The 21,386-nt window shown below is 37.3% G+C and overlaps 1 protein-coding gene across 5 annotated transcripts in view; it reads left to right on the forward strand.

Annotated features, from left to right (window-relative positions):
- Positions 1 to 2,766: 2,766 nt before the first annotated feature.
- LOC110452764 (methyltransferase-like protein 24) overlaps positions 2,767 to 21,386 on the forward strand; it is a 38,506-nt gene continuing 19,886 nt past the window's right edge. For 2 of the 5 annotated variants that reach the window (XM_021501437.1, XM_021501441.1), the window contains exons 1-2: positions 12,891 to 13,080; positions 15,333 to 15,387. In XM_021501437.1, the coding sequence (XP_021357112.1) occupies positions 15,363 to 15,387 (25 nt within the window). In that variant the 5' untranslated portion in view covers positions 12,891 to 13,080; positions 15,333 to 15,362. Of the gene's footprint in view, positions 2,843 to 12,890; positions 13,081 to 15,332; positions 15,388 to 21,386 lie in introns of those variants that run through there. The other 3 variants (XM_021501438.1, XM_021501440.1, XM_021501439.1) reach the window with 3 other exon arrangements.

Below are 21,386 nucleotides of genomic sequence, written 5' to 3' on the forward strand. Positions count from 1 at the left end.
CATCCGGGGCAACAAGAGTAAGTACTACGACGAAGACGACGATGCTTTTGAAGGTACTATAAATTCGTGCTTTTTATTTCACCATTGTTATCAAATATCCGATACATAAACATTGTAGCTATATTTCTGTATAGTAGTATAGTAAAATAAGTTGAACTAATTTGTAAGCCACCTAGATTGCTTTTTTATGAAAATATTATTAATAACCAAAACTTTTAAGTAATTTCTTAATTGAAATACAGCAATTATAGTAAAAAAAACCACTATGCAATATACATTGAAAAAGTCCAACAAACATAAAAAAACATCATATATAACACTCTACTATGTACACGGCGACTGCTGACATTGAAGAAATTAAAATGCATCGGCTGCTCCATTGAATTATCTAGTTATCTCTCTTTTCTTCTGTCTCCTGTCTGTTCTTTCGTTTCGGTGAACCTGCGCAGATTCGGGGGAGATAGGTCTGCTGTATGACACTGCTAATGAACGAGATGCGCCTGTATAGGCCCCCTGTATAATCTTCCGTGTTTTCTGTTTCGGGGTCAGTCAAGAACCGGAAACGTCCCATTTTGTTTCCTGTGTGTTTGGGGGCATTTATGTCCGTTTCACATCCAAGCAATTCATATTTTTCCGAAACAGCATATGTCAATATATGTAAGCAAATTTCCTGCGATCTGATTGGCTGAAAACCTCTTTGCTTAACCTGATATAATTGACCACTTGACACCAACGGGGAATTTCCATGGAAACAGAAAATTATTTTTTAAATGTTTATGTTTTATTTTTCGAATAGCGTTTTCTTTTAAGTACGGTAAAGATTGAACAAAAAATCCAATCCATTTGGCGCTGATAGAGTCATTGCTCGTCCTTGACCTTGTAAAGTACTTTAAGCATTATAACAGACGGGCATTACTAAACTCCATTGAGGTCAATGCAATGATTTACAATCCGTTGAAAGATTAACGTTCTCCCGGCTTCTGGAAATATCTACCTGACATTTTTATTCACCTCAAAGGAGGTGAATGTGTGGTAGGTTAGATATTTCGGTAGGAGAGTTTACTTTAAAACCGATCATGTGCGCCTTTATTTATTTAGTAAGTTGTTACAAATCACATGTGTTGGCCGCACCAACCATGGTATCTGTTTGACCAGCTGTCTCGTAGTCAAAGAACCAACACAGAGATACAACATGATCGAAAGACAGGGGAAAGTAATACACCAACGAGAACCGAGTATTCACCGTGATTTTACACGTGTGCTGAATTGTGGGCATTAGCAGAGGTTACGGATTAGTGAGGGTATCTTCGTCTTCATCTTCTGAAACGTTTGTGTCAGAATTTATGGTGACTGATCATAGCGGTATATTATATTCTTGATGTTTGTTCTGTACATGAGTTTACCAACTGAAAACAACTGCCATTAAACCATGAATACACTATGAATACAACGATTCTCGTGCAACCAGTCAGCTGATTTCACACACTATGACAACTTCATATTACTATCTACTATGACTACGTTTCTGAATAGAGTTATCTCCTCATCTCCTAGATAACGTAGTTGCGAGAAATAATAATAAACATTACAAAAATCATAAATGTTGCACCATTGTACTTTTTTTTTAAATTTAAAAAAAATATATTCATAATATTGTCATATTAAATACTGACTTCCGACTCGCAACCGATTCCTCGTGGTCACGAATTTTCTAACACCCAAACGTCCGGCTGGGTAATCCCCGCGACATCAACTTGCACATTAAACCCAGAGAACTTTGTAATGGCACTGGGCACTTCATCCGTCAACTTATCATCATTTACATCTTCAACGGTTGTACATTTAATTTCAAATGAGCTCTATGCCTACTGCCGACGGGTGTCCTGGATGGTAACTATGGTGACCGATGATTTGAAAAAGTACGGACATAAACTTTAAAAAAAATATAAAATGTGGTGTTTAAAGCAAAAATAACATTAACTTTCAAAAATGAAATGAATATCAAGTGTTTATTATTTACGATGGCCGATAGCGGCCGAAAGAACACTCATATTAGTAAAAAGTGTTTTGTCTGAATTTACACATTTTGTAAAAAGTGTAAACTGTCATGACGCTTTGTCAATTCATGCATGGCAGTTTACTCATTCTTCTTTCACAAAATAAACATAGGGGGAGGAGGGAGAGATGGAAGTAGGGTCACATTCCAAGGGCTGAGCAGAACAGAGGCTGGAATTCTGGCTGTTCCTTTTTTTATGGTTTTCTGTCCGATACTAATATAAAAAAATATTAGATTTACAAAAAGTGTTGTATTATTTAATGTTATTGCTAACGCGCTCCACAGAATATGCCGATCAGCTACTGTTATTCATTACCGCAATGTATATAAAAAAAAAATCCATTCAATCCCTATATGGACGAGAAATGTGAAAACGTGGCAGGCATTTCCTGGTGCTGGACCGGAAACTACAGGATAACATATAGGCCGCCTGTTTTTTTTGGGGGGATTCAGGAAACCCCCCCACCCTGAGAATTTTCTTTAAAAATCATATATTTTCACCATTTTCCTCAATTTCCCCCCACTTGGGAACCTTTCAGTATAATATGTGCACATCCCCCGTTACTTCCAGTTAGGTATGTATGGCTTCTGTTGTGTATTTCCTGCTGGACCTGACAGCCATCATCATGTCCAAACCAAGGAGGGTATCATTTTCCCCCTTACACCGTCTGCATAACAACATCATCAATCACAACTCGTTGTTTCACAGGCACGGCTATTTATAGCGAGAGCAGACGGTTCGCAACAAGGTGACGTTTTTCACATGAATCAAGACCGACGTGACAGGTAGGTTTTCCGTTGTTGTTTTACAGATTTTATTTATGTATAATATGAAATCACTTTTATTTTTTGGACTAAAAAGTAAGCGTTATGGAATGTCGATTACAGTTAATCGTCTGACCTATCACTTCACTAAGTGTATACCGGGACAGGGCGTCCTTGGCCAGGGGCTGCTGTCGAGGAATTATTTAATTAATATCGTGTTAAAAGTAATTAAAAGTTGGTTGAAAGTTTTCTGAATGTATCTGATAAATACCAAGTACCAAAACACACTTAAAGCATCTCAAGCATTTAATATGAGGTCTAGATAATTTTATCTAATTCATAAAAAAATGCATTCTCTTTGATAAGCGGGCAAGGCTTGCACTGGTTGTGAGGATTATTGTTGTAATAGGAAGAACAAAACAGCACATCAGGAAATCAATATCACTATATATTCTGTATGGGAAATGGATACTAGCCTGACACTCATCAATGCGTACATCTAACAGCAGGAACAGACACAGGGATTCGGGAATCAGACCCGAAAATCTGTCTTTGCCCTTTACTGTCTGAAGTCTGGTTAGCTTTACGATTCGGTAACGTCAGGACAAAACAGTTCGATATTTTTTTACGGTGAAATTTAAACTTATTTGTCTTGAATATCTGTATATATTTGAATTCTCATAAACATATACGGTGTTTTGAGGGGTACCTTCGGATACCCAGGATTAATTTCTCTTCTTTACAAGAGTTCACTATAAGAAATCGTGCTAACCATGCTTTATACAGTAGCTGTCTGCTGGTAGAACAAATAGTTATACCCCCTGCCCTCCCCCGATTCGCGTATCAAGAGTTACGAGCCATTATCCTTCTATGCAGGAGTTGTACACCACAGGGACCTGAGAATTTGATACAGTTCGTGTGTTCGGACGTATCCTGGTGTGTAGAGAGTCGACGGGAAGTCGTTTTTCTCTGGATACTCTGGATTGCCTCCATTACCAAAACCTGGCACTTCATTATAAATATGAATACACAAACAAAAAAACAAACATACGAAATGTAACAAACCCTCGGGTCCCTGTGGTGTTTACGGGGTCCGGTATTGTAATTAGTAGTCCAGAGTCGATGGAACATTTTGTTTATTGTAAAATGATCCAATATCCTCTTCAGTCTAAGTGGTCAGAGATATTTGTTAAACCTAGTATGATGAAGAGGATGTATTAACCAAGGCATAGTGCTGTGTTATAGCCATCCGACTCTCCGTTTATTATAGGACCTAGGCAAAAACCGATATATGTATGTTTCAGGTGGTACGTATGAATGGAACAAATAAGTTAGGTCGGTAGAAATATATGTTTAGGGAAGGATCGAATGTTCTGTCAGAGTCAGACAAAAAACGTAAGGGAAAGACACTGAACAAATAAACAAACAGATCGGCGTCATTAGTTACGGAAGTATGCGAGTATTGTAGATAATAAATAAACAAATTCCTGCAAAGGAAAATATAGAATGAAATAATAAGGTTTCCATATGAACAGCTAGGCCTTTCTGCCTTCTTCGGCTTATTCTTATGTATATCTGTAAGTTTGTAGAAAATTATATTCCGGTTAGTTATAGCACGCGATTCGTATAGCTGTCACAGGCTTAATGTTTTTCATTGTTGAGTTCTTTTTGCAAGAATATGCAATATGGATATGTACATGTGTTTGATGTCTGCAATAAAGATAGGACAAGGACTATTCCTTTGAAACGAGCGAAGCAGAATAACGATCAGTAGATGTATTTTACAGGTATGAAACAGTCCCTGTCAGTCCCCCTGTCATACCTGTAGACTGATAGGGGGGCTGACAGGGACTGTTTTTTAATACCTGTAGACTGATCGGGGACTGTCATGGACTGACAGGGACTGTTTCATACCTGTAGACTGAAAGGGGGACTGACAGAGACTGTTTTTTAATACCTGTAGACTGATCGGGGACTGTCATGGACTGACAGGGACTGTTTCATACCTGAAGACTGATAGGGGGACTGACAGGGACTGTTTCACACCTGTAGACTGATAGGGGGACTGACAGGGACTGACAGGGACTGTGTCATACATGTAGACTGATAGGGGGACTGACAGGGACTGTTTCATACCTGTAGACTGATAGGGGGACTGACAGGGACTGTTTTTTAATACCTGTAGACTGATAGGGGGACTGACAGGGACTGTTTTTAATACCTGTAAACTGATAGGGGACTGACAGGGACTGACAGGGACTGTGTCATACCTGTAGACTGATAGGGGGACTGACAGGGACTGACAGGGACTGTTTCATACCTGTAGACTGATAGGGGGACTGACAGGGACTGACAGGGACTGTTTCATACCTGTAGACTGATAGGGGGACTGACAGGGACTGACAGGGACTGTTTCATACCTGTAAAATACATCTACTACGACCACTTAAGCGTTAACACTTTAACGCAGTGACGTAATGCCATTTCAACAAATAATATGGGGAATAACTACTAGTGTCTTGCCATGTATGTCATCATTTGGCTTCGAACCAGGAACATTACAAACTGCATGAAGATCGGAAACCAGCCTATCGGAGTGGCTGGTAATAAAGCATCAAATGTACATCCGCCATTTCTATAAGTAGCTTTAGCCAGTTTCGTCTTCCCGTCCCTCATGTAACATCAAGAGTAACTGAGGCGTGGTTGTTCTTATCTGTATTGAACCGAAAGCAGAACGGATATGACGCGTGTTCACTTTCCTGTATGTTCTTACACAATAAAAGTATGTTTCACAGGTTTCTCGCCCCATGGAATAAATATATTTAAACATACGAACGGGTGATGGAAGTAAAGAACTGCGTTTTTGCGATGTGATGTGTATCGTACTAATTCACGCTGGTTCTTGTTAGTTATCGTAGTTCCTGTCCCCGGGTCACCGTTACCGGAGTACCTGTCCATGGGTGATTGCCTCCGGAGTACCTGTCCCCGGGTCACCGTTACCGGAGTGCCTGTCCACGGGTGACTGTCTCCGGAGTACCTGTCCATGGGTCACCGTTACCGGAGTGCCTGTCCACGGGTGACTGTCTCCGGAGTACCTGTCCCCGGGTCACCGTTACCGGAGTACCTGTCCACGGGTCACCGTTACCGGAGTACCTTTCCTCTGGTCCCTGTCTCCGGAGTACCTGTCCCCGTTACCGGAGTACCTGTCCCCGGGTCACCGTTACCGGAGTACCTTTCCTCTGGTCCCTGTCTCCGGAGTACCTGTCCCCGTTACCGGAGTACCTGTCCACGTTACCGGAGTACCTGTCTTAAGGTCTACGTTACCGGAGTACCTGTCCCCTGGTATCTGTCTCCGGAGTACCTGTCACCGTTACCTGAGTACCTGTCCCCTGGTACCTGTCTCCGGAGTACCTGTCCCCGTTACCGGAGTACCTGTCCCCGTTTCCGGAGTACCTGTCCCCTGGTCCCTGTCTCCGGAGTACCTGTCCCCGTTACCTGAGTACCTGTCCCCTGGTACCTGTCTCCGGAGTACCTGTCCCCGTTACCGGAGTACCTGTCCACGTTACCGGAGTACCTGTCTTAAGGTCTACGTTACCGAGGTACCTGTCCCCTGGTCCCTGTCTCCGGAGTACCTGTCCCCGGGCGACCGTCTCCGGATTAACGGTCCCCGGGTGACTGTCTACCGTACGGAGTACCTGTCCCAGGGTCACCGTCTCTGGAGTAACTCTCCCCGGGTCATCGGCTCAACACAATTATTTGCGTCAGCAAAGTTATACCAGCTCGGCAAATAATTTCTGCTAATTATGCTCCCATCTATTCAAGTGCGTCACGTGTTCCTTATTTTATACTTGAGTCGATTGAAACACTAATAGACCAAGCATTTAACGTGACGACACAATACGCGAAGTCAGGTTTTTTAGAATGACTGAGTGGCTTAGTAACATGTTCGAATGTACATGCGTATACATGTACATATAGGCAACATGCTTCTATAGAGTTATTTTATACATTACATATCTACATGTATAATGATGGTATATTACATGTATCTGCAAAGAGTGAATGCTTGTATTAAACTTTCGTTTCGTTTCTCCTACAAAGTGTTTTAGTTTTTTTTGCGGAATATATTTTTGGATATTTTTAGAGATGTTTGTTGGAAATTCAAAGTGCTTAAAAATGAACGTAGGTCATTTTGTCAATATTTTGTGAACTTTCGGGACTAACGACGGTTTCATTAAGGTTCATTTAGGTATCTGGTTATTCATAAGAAAAAAACAGTCGACATTTTCGTTTAAGTTTGACTTCAAAAAGCGACTCCGAATGTATCGTGTTTACATTGTATATTTTACACAATTATGGAGGCGCGTACTTAATGACCTTAGCAGTTATTAGGACGTTAAACAAAAAACAAAAAAACAAAAAAAAACAAGACCAAACTATTCTTGTCAACATACGGAAGTTACGACAGTCATACACATACATACAAATGTACACACACACATACTATATAGCCAGTTAAACGACCCATGTGTGTGTGGTTTGCGTGAGTGTGCCAGTATGGCAGACTATTAGGCTTATGTACGTTCACGTAATTACCAACATTAGTCAGACCTTAGACCGTCGTACATCTAAATACATACAGTTGACGGAACATAGATGTGTGTTTCCACTTAAAGGGGCTGGTCGGGGAAAAAATACAAAATAAATAGGTCTAAATGCGTTCTCTGGCCTTCCAAAAGTTATACCATGGCAATATGATGGTCGAGTTCTGCTTGCAATGTCCAGTTTTGACCACTGAAATCTCGGGGAAGCCCCGCGTAAATTTAGCGCAGATCTATTTATATATGTCACGTGGCTGTTTCGAAAGTGAGTCAGTGATTATAACAACAATAGCACGCCGTCTATCAGCCATGTCTGACTCAACTAGCGGACAAGACAGCAATACTATACGTAAATAATTGTTTTCAAGGGTCATGTATGATGCAAGCGTAGTATTCCTACCCATATGTTGTTGTTATATATAACGGTTTTGATACCTCGTGCCTGTCATGACTTTTGCATGCATCTTTTTCTTTCGCCNCCCCCCCGACCAGCCCCTTTAAATAGGGTACGATATAAAGCCACTAGACGAGTCGGTACTTACAATGCATTGGCATCCGCCAAATACACTTACATGTAATTAAGACTAGAAGATGACTAACTTTGTTTTACTTTCGTTTTCTCAGACAATGGTCTACACACGCTTGGTCCATTATATTCCGATTTGACTTGTTTGGGGGAAAAAATCTAAAAATCAATATTATTGATAGGTAAAACTGTTGCGCATCTATGTTATTACCAGTTTTAACATTATATCTATTTTGTTACACCAAAAGTCTTTGTAGCTCAGAAACGGCAGCAAACCTCGATAATGACATCTTGTTTGTTGATAGTCTGCTGTTTACAATCGCTATCCCACCGGCGCTTGATAAAATTGGATGTTGCCGTCAAACGTTTTCGTGACCATCACGGTGGGGAAACGAAGCGGTGAACGCACATTTTTCGCGCATGTGATATTTTTCACTGTCTCATGGCAATATCACCCGCGCCCTTAAAAACCAATGTATTTACGGAGGGTGACAGAGATTTTTGTTTAATTTTCTCCCAACCAATCAAATAGCTAGAAATTCACTTGAGGTGTAACATTATATCAATATGACATTCATTAGCAGGTGACAGTGAATATTGTCAACCCGAGAAAACCATTGTGACCCGAGGCGAAGCTGAGGGTGACAATGGGTTTTTGCCACTGTCTCATGGCAATATCACCCGCGCTCCTTAAAACCAATGTATTTTCGGAGTGTGACAGAGATTCTTGTTTAATTTTCTCCCAACCAATCAAATAGCTAGAAATTCACTGGAGGTGTAACAATAGAATATATCACCCCTGTGTAATAATATATAAATATGACATTCATTAACAGGTGACAGAGAATATTGTCAACCCGAGAAAACCATTGTCACCCGAGGCGAAGCCGAGGGTGACAATGGGTTTTTGAGGGTTGACAATATTCACTGTCCCCTGCTAATGAATGTAATATCTATTTTGTTACACCAAAAGTCAATGTAGCTCAGAAACGGCAGCAAACCTCGATAATGACATCTTGTTTGTTGATAGTCTGCTGTTTACAATCGCTATCGCACCGGCGCCTGATGAAATAGGCTGTTGCCGTCAAACGTTCTTGTGACCATCACGGTGGGGAAACGAAGCGGTGCACGCACATTTTTTGCGCATGTGATATTTTTCACTGTCTCGTGGCAATATCACCCGCGCCCCTTAAAACCAATTTATTTTCGGAGGGTGACAGAGATTTTTGTTTAATTTTCTCCCAACCAATCACATAGCTAGAAATTCACTTGAGGTGTAACAATAGAATATATCACCCCTGTGTAATAATAGAATAGATCACCCCTGTGTAATAAATATATATATATGTATAAACATATATAGCTTTTACATTTGATATAAATATTGTTTATATATTTGTTTTTCATTATTTTTTTTGATAACAAATATCAAAACGTAAAAACATTAATTTGTTTAAAGACAAGATCGTTTAGGAGTGACAAAATGAATACTGGGCCATTACTGAAGTTGAGGACGGCACTCCTTGCGAATAAATCCAAATTTATTTATTCATACATTTTGTTACATTGCAATAATACATACCAATTAGTTCTAACCATAGGCCTGTCAGTACATGATACAACACACAATGTATAGAAAAAGTCTATATTTTAAATATATCTGTTTTCAAAGTCATGATTATCAATTTATTTTTCCAAACATACACAGCTGTTTACTATTATGGACGGTCAACAACTGAATAGCATGTAAACAGGATTCTTGCAATAATGTTTTTTTAATAAACCGCACTCTAAGATTTTGAAATATTACTTCAAAATGATAAAAAGTGAAATTCATCTTCGTCGATAGTGAAGTAACGTTCTTTAAAATGCCTTAGTTCTGTAGTAACAATTCTATATGTGTAGAATTACGTGATCTGGTAAGTCGTATTCTATATCTTGTACTTAGTAAGGTAAAATTGAAGAGAAAAAATTTGAACCATTTTTTTTTTTATATAAAAAGCATTTTGGTGAACTACCTATTGAAGTTTGTAAAGCCTGTTCACCCTGATCAATTTGTTATTAACGCGTACTAATTACCCACGGCTCATAACGATGGGAAGGATTGGTATTGTGTGTCCGGGGGACACGTCACATGTTATGTATTGGAAATCCCGTACACGTTGAGACGGTCTGTAAAATTTACATTAAGTCTTGGGACCAGATATTAGAATCTCTCTTGATTCACGAATTGAAAATCTCTGGATTTTTAATAAGAAATGTTTCTTAACTTTCTGGAAATTTTCTTTCGTGTTGGTGTGATTTTCGAGAAAATTTCTAATTTAAAATATGTAAAGCTGGCGATTCATTTGCGCTTACTCTGCGGTAAGATTTTATAACATATCTTTTTATTACATAAAAGTGTTAGGGTTAGACACACGTATTTAAATTGATTAAATCCTGATATTATTTACGTCAAACATAAGTAGCACGAACATGTTTTTATTTAAGAAGAATACTAGTTGGGAAAAAGATAGAATACGGATAAGAAACGTGGCAATGTTTTAAGCCAGCTTTATGGGTGAGTTATACCTGTTCCGTAACAGCACGACGAAACTGGCTGATAACATTGAAGAGAGATAATTCATCATATTCGCCTTGACATTACACGTTTACAATTATAATCAGGGCTTATTCATACATTCCCAAATATAACTAAATTCAATATTTCTTTATAAGGTCAAACAATCGTTCTGATTTATCATTTTATATTTTTGAACATGAGCCTGAATATAGTTCTAATCGTATACTGATAAGTAAAGCTGGTACGCATTCAACATACGATTGAAATCTTATCAGTATTGATTGAATACATAAAACGTATGAAATAAATTCGGCTAAAATACCTTTCTACACTGACCGGTATGGTGACCTTGTTCCTGACCTTTTCGCGATATGTGAATTCAAATTCTAAAGGAAATTTAAACTTGTTGGGCAGATTTTTTTTCAAATGTGCAATCGAACTGAGAATTTGAGAAATAGGTTAAATGAAAAAAGTAGACCATTCATGCCAACTTACATATGTAACTGTTCACCGGAGATATTTAATGATTATTACCGGAAGTGCATATTTATCATAGCGAGATGAAGACGTAATAGGGGAAATCCGGACTTGACGTACTCTAGATTGAATACATCTATACAACTTTTCAAAATATCGATAAAATAGAAACAATACATTTCAATAATTAAGCTATGTTAATCGGTGTGTTTCCTACAAAATGACATACGGAACACTTCTCCAAAAAGGCCGATAACTCCATTTTGACTCTATGTATAACCATATCATTATTATATTACATACAACATTTGATACAGCGCCATATCTAGCTAGAAAAAGCCACTCTAACGCGCTTTACATTACATAGATACACAATTATACAATTTACACAATTAGTTTATACATTTATCAATACAATTTTGATAAATTCGCAGGAGCTGCCTTATCAGGCGCTAACTACTAGTCCTATGCCACCTAACTAATATCTCCCTATGTGTGTATGTCTGCGTGTGTGCTGGCGATGTATGGTATGTATATACAAATTATTGATAATAATTGCAATAACAATGGTTGGAGGCTTTCGAGTTTGTAGGTCAAAGGTCACCATGCATACGTAACAAGCGGTGTGAATTATATGAAGTACATCTTATCATGGGACACACATTACACAGGGATTTTGTTTTGACACGTTAAGCCGATTAAGTGACGCAGGTTGACACAGAAGACCAGTTTTCCGGGTATTCTTGGTATTTCTAATCTATTAAAGCATATACATACAATTGACTGTAATCTTTGTTGCTCAGCATCACCCAGTTATACAGTAATATCACATCAGATAAAAAATGTAACAAATCCATGTTCGCAAAATACGTGTGTAATATCTGAGTGTTTTTTGCTTGAAATTCAGGGACATGTATACAATAATCATGTTCTTTACAATTTAATTATGGTTTTATATCTCCGGCCGAATTAAATGCAATCGATTCAAAAAATGGTCTTTAAATTGCTACATTCTACTTCGTCTGTGTTGTGTCACAAGATTATGAAAACTTGGTGTTTTGTTTTATAAAATTATCATAATCAATAATAATCTTAAGTAGCTTTTTAAAAGTTACAGTAATATTTCTTTTTAATTCCGTTGGTTATAACCACTCCAAAACAATTTTCTTATGATGTGATCGTTTGTAATTAAGATAAACGAACGAAAAGTAAATTAAAAAAGTCCGCGTGGTAGGGAAATAGCTATAACTGAACTGGTGTTGCAGTTGACATAGGCAACACTTTCATGTCCTTATTAAAAATCAGCAAGATCTGGCATAATTGATTACGTATATGTGCCACAATATGACGCGGAAAAGCTGGTTTAGCTTTGCTTACAAGAACTTATTTAAGGTTTGAAATGCTTTTTTTGACACATTTATGAGGGTATGCAACGCAGTTCCGTTTGAACACATATGAAGATCACTCGTCACATCTCGGCAGATTCCGTACCTACCGGAATCGGCCGAGGTTAGCCGAATGAGATGAAGTAATAATTCCGTACATTCGTTTGAACGGAAATTACCGGAAACACACGAGTATCTTAGTTAAGTCTTCTGTACAGTCCCACGAACTTTGACCCGACCTCTCCCTTTTTCAAGTAGTATCTTCTAACAGCTGAAAGGGTCACACTGATTGGCGTTATAGTGTAGGGGAAAGCGTAAGGCACACGTGTCATCGTGAAAACAGGTGTATTTAAAATAATTATAAAATAGTTTTTAACTTGTCCTATATACTTAAGAATAAATCAACTAATTTTCGAACATTAAGAATTCATTTAAAAATGTGTCCAACGATTAAGGTAGTGACTTACCATTAGAGATAACACAGTAGCGCTTTATCTGTCCGTACACGATGCGCATACGTCACAAACGCGACAGAAACACACAGACATGTCAGTGTAGAGCTAGCTAGTCATATGTCGACATTACTGCCTGGGGCAAAAACGCCTGGAGATACAGTCTAACAGAGCATTGTAGGCTGTAGCTCTGTATTTTTTGTAAAATATAGCTGTACGTGTGTGTGTGTTTACATGGACGAATCCGGATTGAAGGTTGGTGACACTTTTACTTCTATAGTGTTGTGGCCAGAATTATCTTATATGACGGAAATAGATTAAATATCCAAGTCCGTGTTTATACTGATTGTTCAAAGATATCATAATCTTGATCAAAACCAATATTGATGTAGGCGATAAATACATTACACTCGCATATTGACTTTTCCTGCTTATTAGTTGTTATAATTAGGATCCACTGTGTGAAGGCTGATGTTGCGACAACAATATGTGGTAGTTTTAATTTTATAACGATTAATTAATGTCTTTTCTTTCGAATAACATTTTGTACCCGGAAGTACCAATCCCGAACTCGCAATGAACAACTGGACGAATAAAATGAATAACTCTTTTTAATCACAGGCCAGACCAAACACATTTCAGGTTAGCTAGAAACTGCCTCGGTCAGAAGGACGACATAATGTACATTTTATGTCATGTGTATTTTATATTCGGCGTATAGGAAATTACTTAGACAGGGAGAATACTTATCTAATCATATCCGTTTCGTACAATATATGCAAGAAAATAGTTTGCTAAAAAATAGGTCAAACATGGTGTGTTTTTGTATACCCTATGATACAAATAGATAACAGGAAAATATTTTTACTTTTACTTGTTTTACGAGTAATGCAAGAATTTCAAAACATAGTAAGCATATCTATATATATATCATTACGATTCGTGAAATGTTGTTATACAATCTGTAAAATTACAGTCATAGAATAATAAAAACGTTTTACGACTAAATGGCAACAAAAAGTTCATAACGATGAATATTTTCACCAAGTTTAGTAGCAGACTACTTGGGCTCATTTACATAAATTATACCTGTTTAGCCGCCATCTTTATTGATGTTAATAACAGACTTCGTGATCTCATTAACTCATTCACCACTGACGTCACATTTGAACTCGTCCAATTCAAAGTTTGGATAGTTCATTATGAAATTTCAGGGGTGAATGAGTTAACTTAAACCGAATATTTAGCCGTCATCCTGACTCAAGTTTAGTAGCACAATGTTTTCTACCACTTTTATCAATCTTAAATATTTCACCTATCACGTAAGTTGAGTAAAAGACTATGAATTTCTCATTTACATTTTGACTCTTATTCGGACTGAAGTTTAGAGTCGCGTTTCTCATCTATATAAACAAGTTTACCAGTTCACCTTGAGTAAGGTTGGGTATTCCTGATTCTTTTTCGATCTTAAATAATATCAGTTCTAAGGTAAAAAATGTAAAACAGTCTTACTTACTGTAATCATTTTCAGGGTCATTCCATTGATACAACCAGTTACTATCCACTACACAGGGCACGATGTATATTGACATGATAAACGAAAATTTCACAAATATTTTATATTTGTCTATGATAACAAATTTACTAATTTAAAGACGTAGATAATAATTCGGTAGAAGATTTTGATATAAATATTTTGAATATCGTTAGATATAGGGCATTTTAAAATGAAATGATATTCACCCTCGACACTGACAACTGTTGAGACAAACCAGGAAAGTCCACAACTGAAGTGGAATGTGTGTGTCTCCCTGGTAACGTTATTCAAGAGAAAAGGGGATTTATTGGGAAGCAAGGCCTAGTCTATCTAACAATCAGATAACTAGGTATTAGGGCAGCACCCTTTAGGGCATGTTCGAGGCTGACGATCAATACTTCCGTGTTTACATGATTCGATAAGATAAACGTAATTTCACATAATGTATGTTGATAATGAAGATAAATTGGCTTTGATAGACGTCTGCAATATGCCTGCATAAAACAGATTTTGCGACGAAGCCAAAAAAACAGTCACAATTCTGTTTTAAACTAACAAACGTTTTACAGTATATAAATACTATATATATATATACATATTATAAATCAGAGAATGATCCTTAGGACGAAGAAATATTATATAAAGAAAAATTCTTAACAACGAGTCTTTAGTACTTTCATCTCTTCTAGGAGATTCTTTAGACTCTGAATAATCTCCTAGAAGAGATGAAAGTACTAAAGACTGGTTGTTAAGAATTTTTCTTTATATAATATATATATATATATATATATATATAGTAGCAGACGATTGTCTCTCATTGCATAAAGTTGGTGTATTTGTAACAATCTATAAACATATATTTCAAAATCATGTCACAATCATATGAGTAAAAATGGCCATATACTATTATAGACCTGTGTCAGAAACGCGTTTAACAATACCTGTTGATTCTCTGTATTAGCTCTCTTAGTTTGCAGTCTCGACACCGTTGTAAGCTACCATGGGTGCATTAAGATTCAGCACAGGTAAAAAACCCCGACTTTTTTGAGGTTTCACGTTTCAACCTGCTTGCAGTTTCACTGTGTCTATTTTTGCAACATTTTCCGCAAAATCGCGGTCATTTTTCTTTCAGCTGTTTTAGTTTAGGCAATGGATTTGTAATAAAACCTTATTATAACGTCATGTTTTTTATCCTAATAAAGTAAAGGTGACTGAATTGTGGAAGCAAAGGGCAGATAATTCGTGTTCAAATTATCGTAAAAAAGGCTTAAAAACTTGTAAAAATGCCCTTGAAATGTGAACTGAATGTAATAAATATGAAGAATTCAAAAGAAGTCAGATAAATGTAAAAATTCCCTTTAAATGTGTATTGAATGTAATAAATATGAATAATTCAAAATATTCATATGGAAATCACCCTACACGTAGTTTATTGTCATAATAAAGTAAATACAATTGTAGTCATTCTTGATAATATTAGAGTTTCCATTTCAAAATCAACTGACCTCAGTGTCGTCACCTGTCACAAGTATCCCCTGACTCCAGTATCACGTGGCACTGGTATCACCAAGCCTTATTATCACATGACATCAGTAGCACGTGACACCAGGTGTACCCGACTTCCTGTCTCTAAATCCAATGTAGTCTGTACAAGAAGAGCTTTTGTTGGAGTTTGCTTGGGATTGAAGCTTTTTTTTTACATCAATGTTACATATACTTGTGCATGTTTTCAATTGTTTAATATTTGTTTTTTTCTCTGCAATGGAGGACTTCTTCAGAACGTAGTTGGAAATCCCTTCTTCTTGCCTTTGTTCGCTTCGTTTGTTTGGAGTCCATTTTCTCATTCGTTTTCATTGTCACGTGGTTGCGCTTGGTCCCTTGGTCCCAGGGGTCGTACCTCGTTTTGGCACCATTGTATTTTCACTCTCAGTACCCTATTGCTCGGTAAGGTGTGGTGTTCCTATTTCTAAACATCTTCTTCAGGTTGGTAAGTATGGATTATGAGATGTTATTGTACACATCCAATAAAATTGAGTCATTGCGGTACATATATAACAACTATTGTACATACGTTTCCAGCGTAGTCGAAATCGACGTCGATTTTATGGACAACTCGTACACATTTTACACCTTTGTGTGCATACGCTTCATTGGTCATTTGTCTTATGACAGTGTGCGTATCGTACTAGTCATCGAAACGTCACATAGACAATTTTATTGATTGTGTAAAAAGAAGTTCTCATAATAATAAAGGTATGTTAGAAAACAAATGGTTAAAGCTGATATCATGCCATTAGACAAGGTCTTCAATCCATTGTTACAGTTTTTGTCAATGGTACGAGGAACCTTAAGTCTTAGTTATGGTTATCAGACGCTACCAACTACGTCGGACATTCTTAACCTATCAATAATGCTTGATTTGGTTATGTCAATATATATGATAGCACAAAACATCTAGTAATACAACTCACATGTCTTATGACGTCATCCTTTGACTTTGGAATTTGCATAATCGAAAAGAACTTAAGTAGACAAGACAATTAAATCAAGTTGTTGAATTGTAATGCAATATTGCATATTAATTATTCATATTATGACGATTCACAGTTGCTCAAGATCTGATTTCGAGAAATGAGAATTTTCTCACAATAAGGACATTTTGTGAGACCGAGTCTCTGTCCCAAACGTGACAGCGTCTGTAGTTACTAGGTGATTGGTAAATGGCGATCCCGTCCACTGTAAATGTTCACGTAGATTTCGTGTTTAGTAACACAAACATATTACGTCATGTTTTGCAGGCCCTTCACAAAATGAATATATTTTAACCGTTCCCCTTCCTCCAAATATTTATATAGACGTATTTAAAACTAAAGTGTCACTGATTGTAATAAATTATGTTTTTCTTAAATACTTTTGTTTCTAATTTCGGCAATCTTAAGAGTGGCAACCATCTTAGAAAGGTGCCAATGTCTTTTATTTGTGACTAAAAGCATGAATTTACAAGCACAATCGGCCAATGTGCTGCTTTCAAACACCTTGAACAAATTATACATTTTACATTCAATTTTTAAATGTTTCACATTTAACTTGTTTCTGTTGCCTACTACAGCAGTCTTGAAATGGGAACCATCTTCGATTTGTGAATTGTAATTCATTTGGTATGAATCATGGCAATTATTCTTAGGTGAATAGTGTAACGCCGTGTGGAGTGCAAATCGTTGTCCGATAGGGGAAATGGGGTACATGCTTAAATCAATACTCTATAGATCTGAACGGACGTGTTTAAGTTTGCATGTCTTAACCAAGTAAACGTTAAACCTGAAACGGTTTGTCATATTTGGAAGTTGTTTATTTTCGGTGTAGATACGAGCATGTCAACTCAAAGTGTTGTTATGATAGAATACAAACGAGATTCCTTACTCCAAACTTTTAGGGGCCCATTGTGTCTTTCCGTCAAATTGGAATTTTGACCTGCCATCCCGAATGATTTTTGAATGACCTTCGGGAGATTGACCATATAAGAATAACAAGCCATTCGGATTGATATGTTTCGCCTGTGCTTTGCTTTGACCATCAATCCACATGTCAAGTTTGGATGGTGTAGCACTTACATTTGTACAGTTTCAGAGAAACTAACTTAAACGCAAAAACTTAATGTTGATGGATATGGTGACAGTCACGGGACCATGAAAGGTAGACCGAATCCAGCATTTGATGCATGGGTCGAGATGAACTACCTAAGATGCATCTATGGTGCAAGTTTAGTTGGTGTAGCACTTATAGTTTCAGAGAAACAAACTTAAACCCAAAAACTTAATATTGATGGAGATTTTGACAAAGTCAATATACCATGAAAGGTTGGCTGCATGTGTTGCATGGGTTAAGATGTACTACCTAAGCTGCATCTAGGTCCGCGTTTGGATGGTTTAGTGGCGGCGAGACAGAAGCCGTAGTTCTTGACCTAGAAAATCCGTCCAAACTTATGACATTATATTTCCATTATTTCATCGATTTTGAGTTCGAATTATGTTGTTTTAAACACTTAAGTTTTCTCTTTTCGTTTTTTCTTTAAAAACACAGATATGAGGTTTGAATTGCGCAATCAGAACATTAATAATGGTTTGTTACATACAAACGTATTTGTCAGGAAGGTCATTTTCGTATATTTAGCTCACCTGGCTCAATTTCTTCTCAATAACCAAAAGCCCCAGGGTACTGATATTGGGCATGTAGCATGCTGGGATGAAGGGCTACCAAGTTTGTACAAATGAATGACCTTGACCTACTTTCAAGGTCACAGAGGTCAAATTTCGTAAAATCTTCAAACGACTTCTCAATAACCAAACGGCCCAGTGTACTGATATTGGGCCTGTAGCATGTTGGGATGAAGGGATACCAAGTTTGTACAAATGAATGACCTTGACCTGCTTTCAAGGTCACATGGGTTAAATTTCGTAAAATCATCAAACGACTTCTTCTCAATAACCAAAAAGCCCAGGGTACTGATATTGGGCCTGTAACATGCTAGGATGAAGGGCTAATAAGTTTGTTCATACGTATAACTTTGACCATATTTCAAGGTCACAGGAGTCAAATGTGTTAAAATCTTCAAACGACTTCTTCTCAATAACCAAAAGGTCCAGGGTACTGATATTGGCCTTTAGCATGCTGGGATAAAGGGCTACCAAGTTGTTTGTTCAAATGAATGACATTGACTCATATTCAAGGTCATAGGGTCAAATATGTTAAAAACCTGTAATATAACTTCTTCTGAATAACCAAAATGCCTAGGATGATGATTATATTTGACCAGTAGCATGCTGGAATAAAGGACTACCGAGTTCGTCCAAATGAAAAAACCTTATAACAACTTTTCCTGAATAACCAAGAGGTATAAGGTGATGCATTTTGCCAGTAACATGCTCGGATGCAGGGCTACCAAGTTTGTTTAAATGAATGACCTTGACATATATTCAAGGTCACATGGGTCAAATATGTTAAAAACCAAGGGTGATATTGGGCCTGTAGCAAGGCCAAGGGTGATGCTATTTGACCATTTACATGCTGGGATGAAGGACTACCAAATGAATGACCTTTGCCCATATTCAAGGTCACAGTGGTCAATATATGTTTAAATCTTTAAATGATTTGCTCTGTATAAACAAAAGGTCCAAGGTTATGATCTTTTCCCAGAATCATGTTGGGTTGGGAGACTATAAACTCTGTTCAACCTAATGTCCTTGTATGACATTCAAGGTCACAGGCGTCATATGTTTAAATCTTTTAATAGATTCTTAAGAATCAAACACTGTTATTCTGCCTCTAGCTGTATTTTAGTCCACTTTTAAGATTACAAGTGTGAGATTAATACCAGGTGAGCGATGCAGGCCCATTGGGCCTCTTGTTTTTTTAACAAAATAGTTTGATTCCATCATACACATTGAGAAACTGCATCACAATCCTGAACAAGATTGCCTCATTGTCTTCCTGTTAAGAAAGACGTCATTTGTTTAACCCATTCACTCCTGAAATTTCATAATGAATTATTCCAACCTTTTGATTGGAGGAGTTCAAATGTCTTCAGGGATAAATGAGTTAATATGTGTGGTTATTGTTATCTCATTATTTACACAGCCCTTATTGTATAACATGCGGGTCACTTAATGCAGTAACAAAGGGAAACCGACACGTGTGCTGGGCTTATCAACGGTACAGCTATTTTATTGTTGTATATACACAAGTTATTGTACTACACAACAATCAGCCATCCTGATAAACTGAACGTTTTATTGCTATTACTGAAAGCAGCATTTTTAGAATGTTGATGTACGGATTTAGTATATTTTGTTTGAGATTGTCATCCTTGTTGACAATTTGAAATAAAACTTACCGTTCAACCCCCGTGTTTTACATTGCTGGACGTTCTGTACAGTATAGATTTACATGTAGGTATTGTAATACGACAAAGTAATATATTACAACAGGAAGTAAAAAAAAGCATTGTCGTAATTTTGACGTTGCTATTTTTTAAAATAACAAATGTTATTTACCTATATCCTCACAGAGAGATATTGAAATGTTTTGATAAAAATAAAACCTCGTGTAATAAATTTAATCAGAAAATATAAATGCCGAGCGCACTAGTCGGTTATTACAGCATGTCCTTATACATTCTGTTCTAGTGTAACTCTGGCTTTAAGTAGTGTAACAGTTTTGTCACCCGGACGACATGAGTTATCGCCCAAGCCTCGGGCGACACCACATGTCGAGGGGCTTACACCATTGATATCTCCTAACCAGCTGAACAACGTTATTTTAAACCGATGATTAATAACGAATACCAGAGTGTGATAAAGAAACGCAATTCTAATTAAAATCAATTAAGCTAGAGAAAATTCAAACACTTTTCACGAAACCATTACAATTAGACCAATAGCAGATGTTCCTGAAGGGTAATCGTCCTTTGATAGAACTTGCAATATAAATCCAGGTAATTGCATGCTCCCAGACTGAGAGCCATGGTATACGTAGTGACAACGTAACCTCAAGCCAAGCTAATAAGCATACTCAAAAATGTTTGATATAGATTAAATATTTCCAAATGTGATAATGATAGAGACATTGGAATTCACCCGTAACAACTTGCATCTCTTTTATCCCTGTTTGGTGAGTTTGTCCGCCAGTTTCAACATCTATTACAGAAGTGGTGATATTCCTGACAAACCCGTGATTTTCGAAGTAACTTCCAAGATGTATGGATGTTACTCTCAAGAAAGGGATAATTATGTTTATCATACGGCTTTAACCCGTCATTGTGGTCGCATATTGTGGCAGGTTCCTTTTATACTCTTGGATTCTATGTTGTGTATGTTTCCTTTTGAGGCTGATAAGAAAATTCAAAATGTTCACCAGGTGGTACTCTTCGATTTTGACAGTTAAATTTGTTTATTACTGTTCCTCAAGAAGTGCATGACAGTTCTTTTTCATGGCATCAGAGTGTTACGAGTTTTGTAAATTTCATTTT

Source organism: Mizuhopecten yessoensis, unplaced genomic scaffold, assembly GCF_002113885.1.
Source record: "Mizuhopecten yessoensis strain PY_sf001 unplaced genomic scaffold, ASM211388v2 scaffold6863, whole genome shotgun sequence".
NCBI classification, from domain to species: domain Eukaryota; kingdom Metazoa; phylum Mollusca; class Bivalvia; order Pectinida; family Pectinidae; genus Mizuhopecten; species Mizuhopecten yessoensis.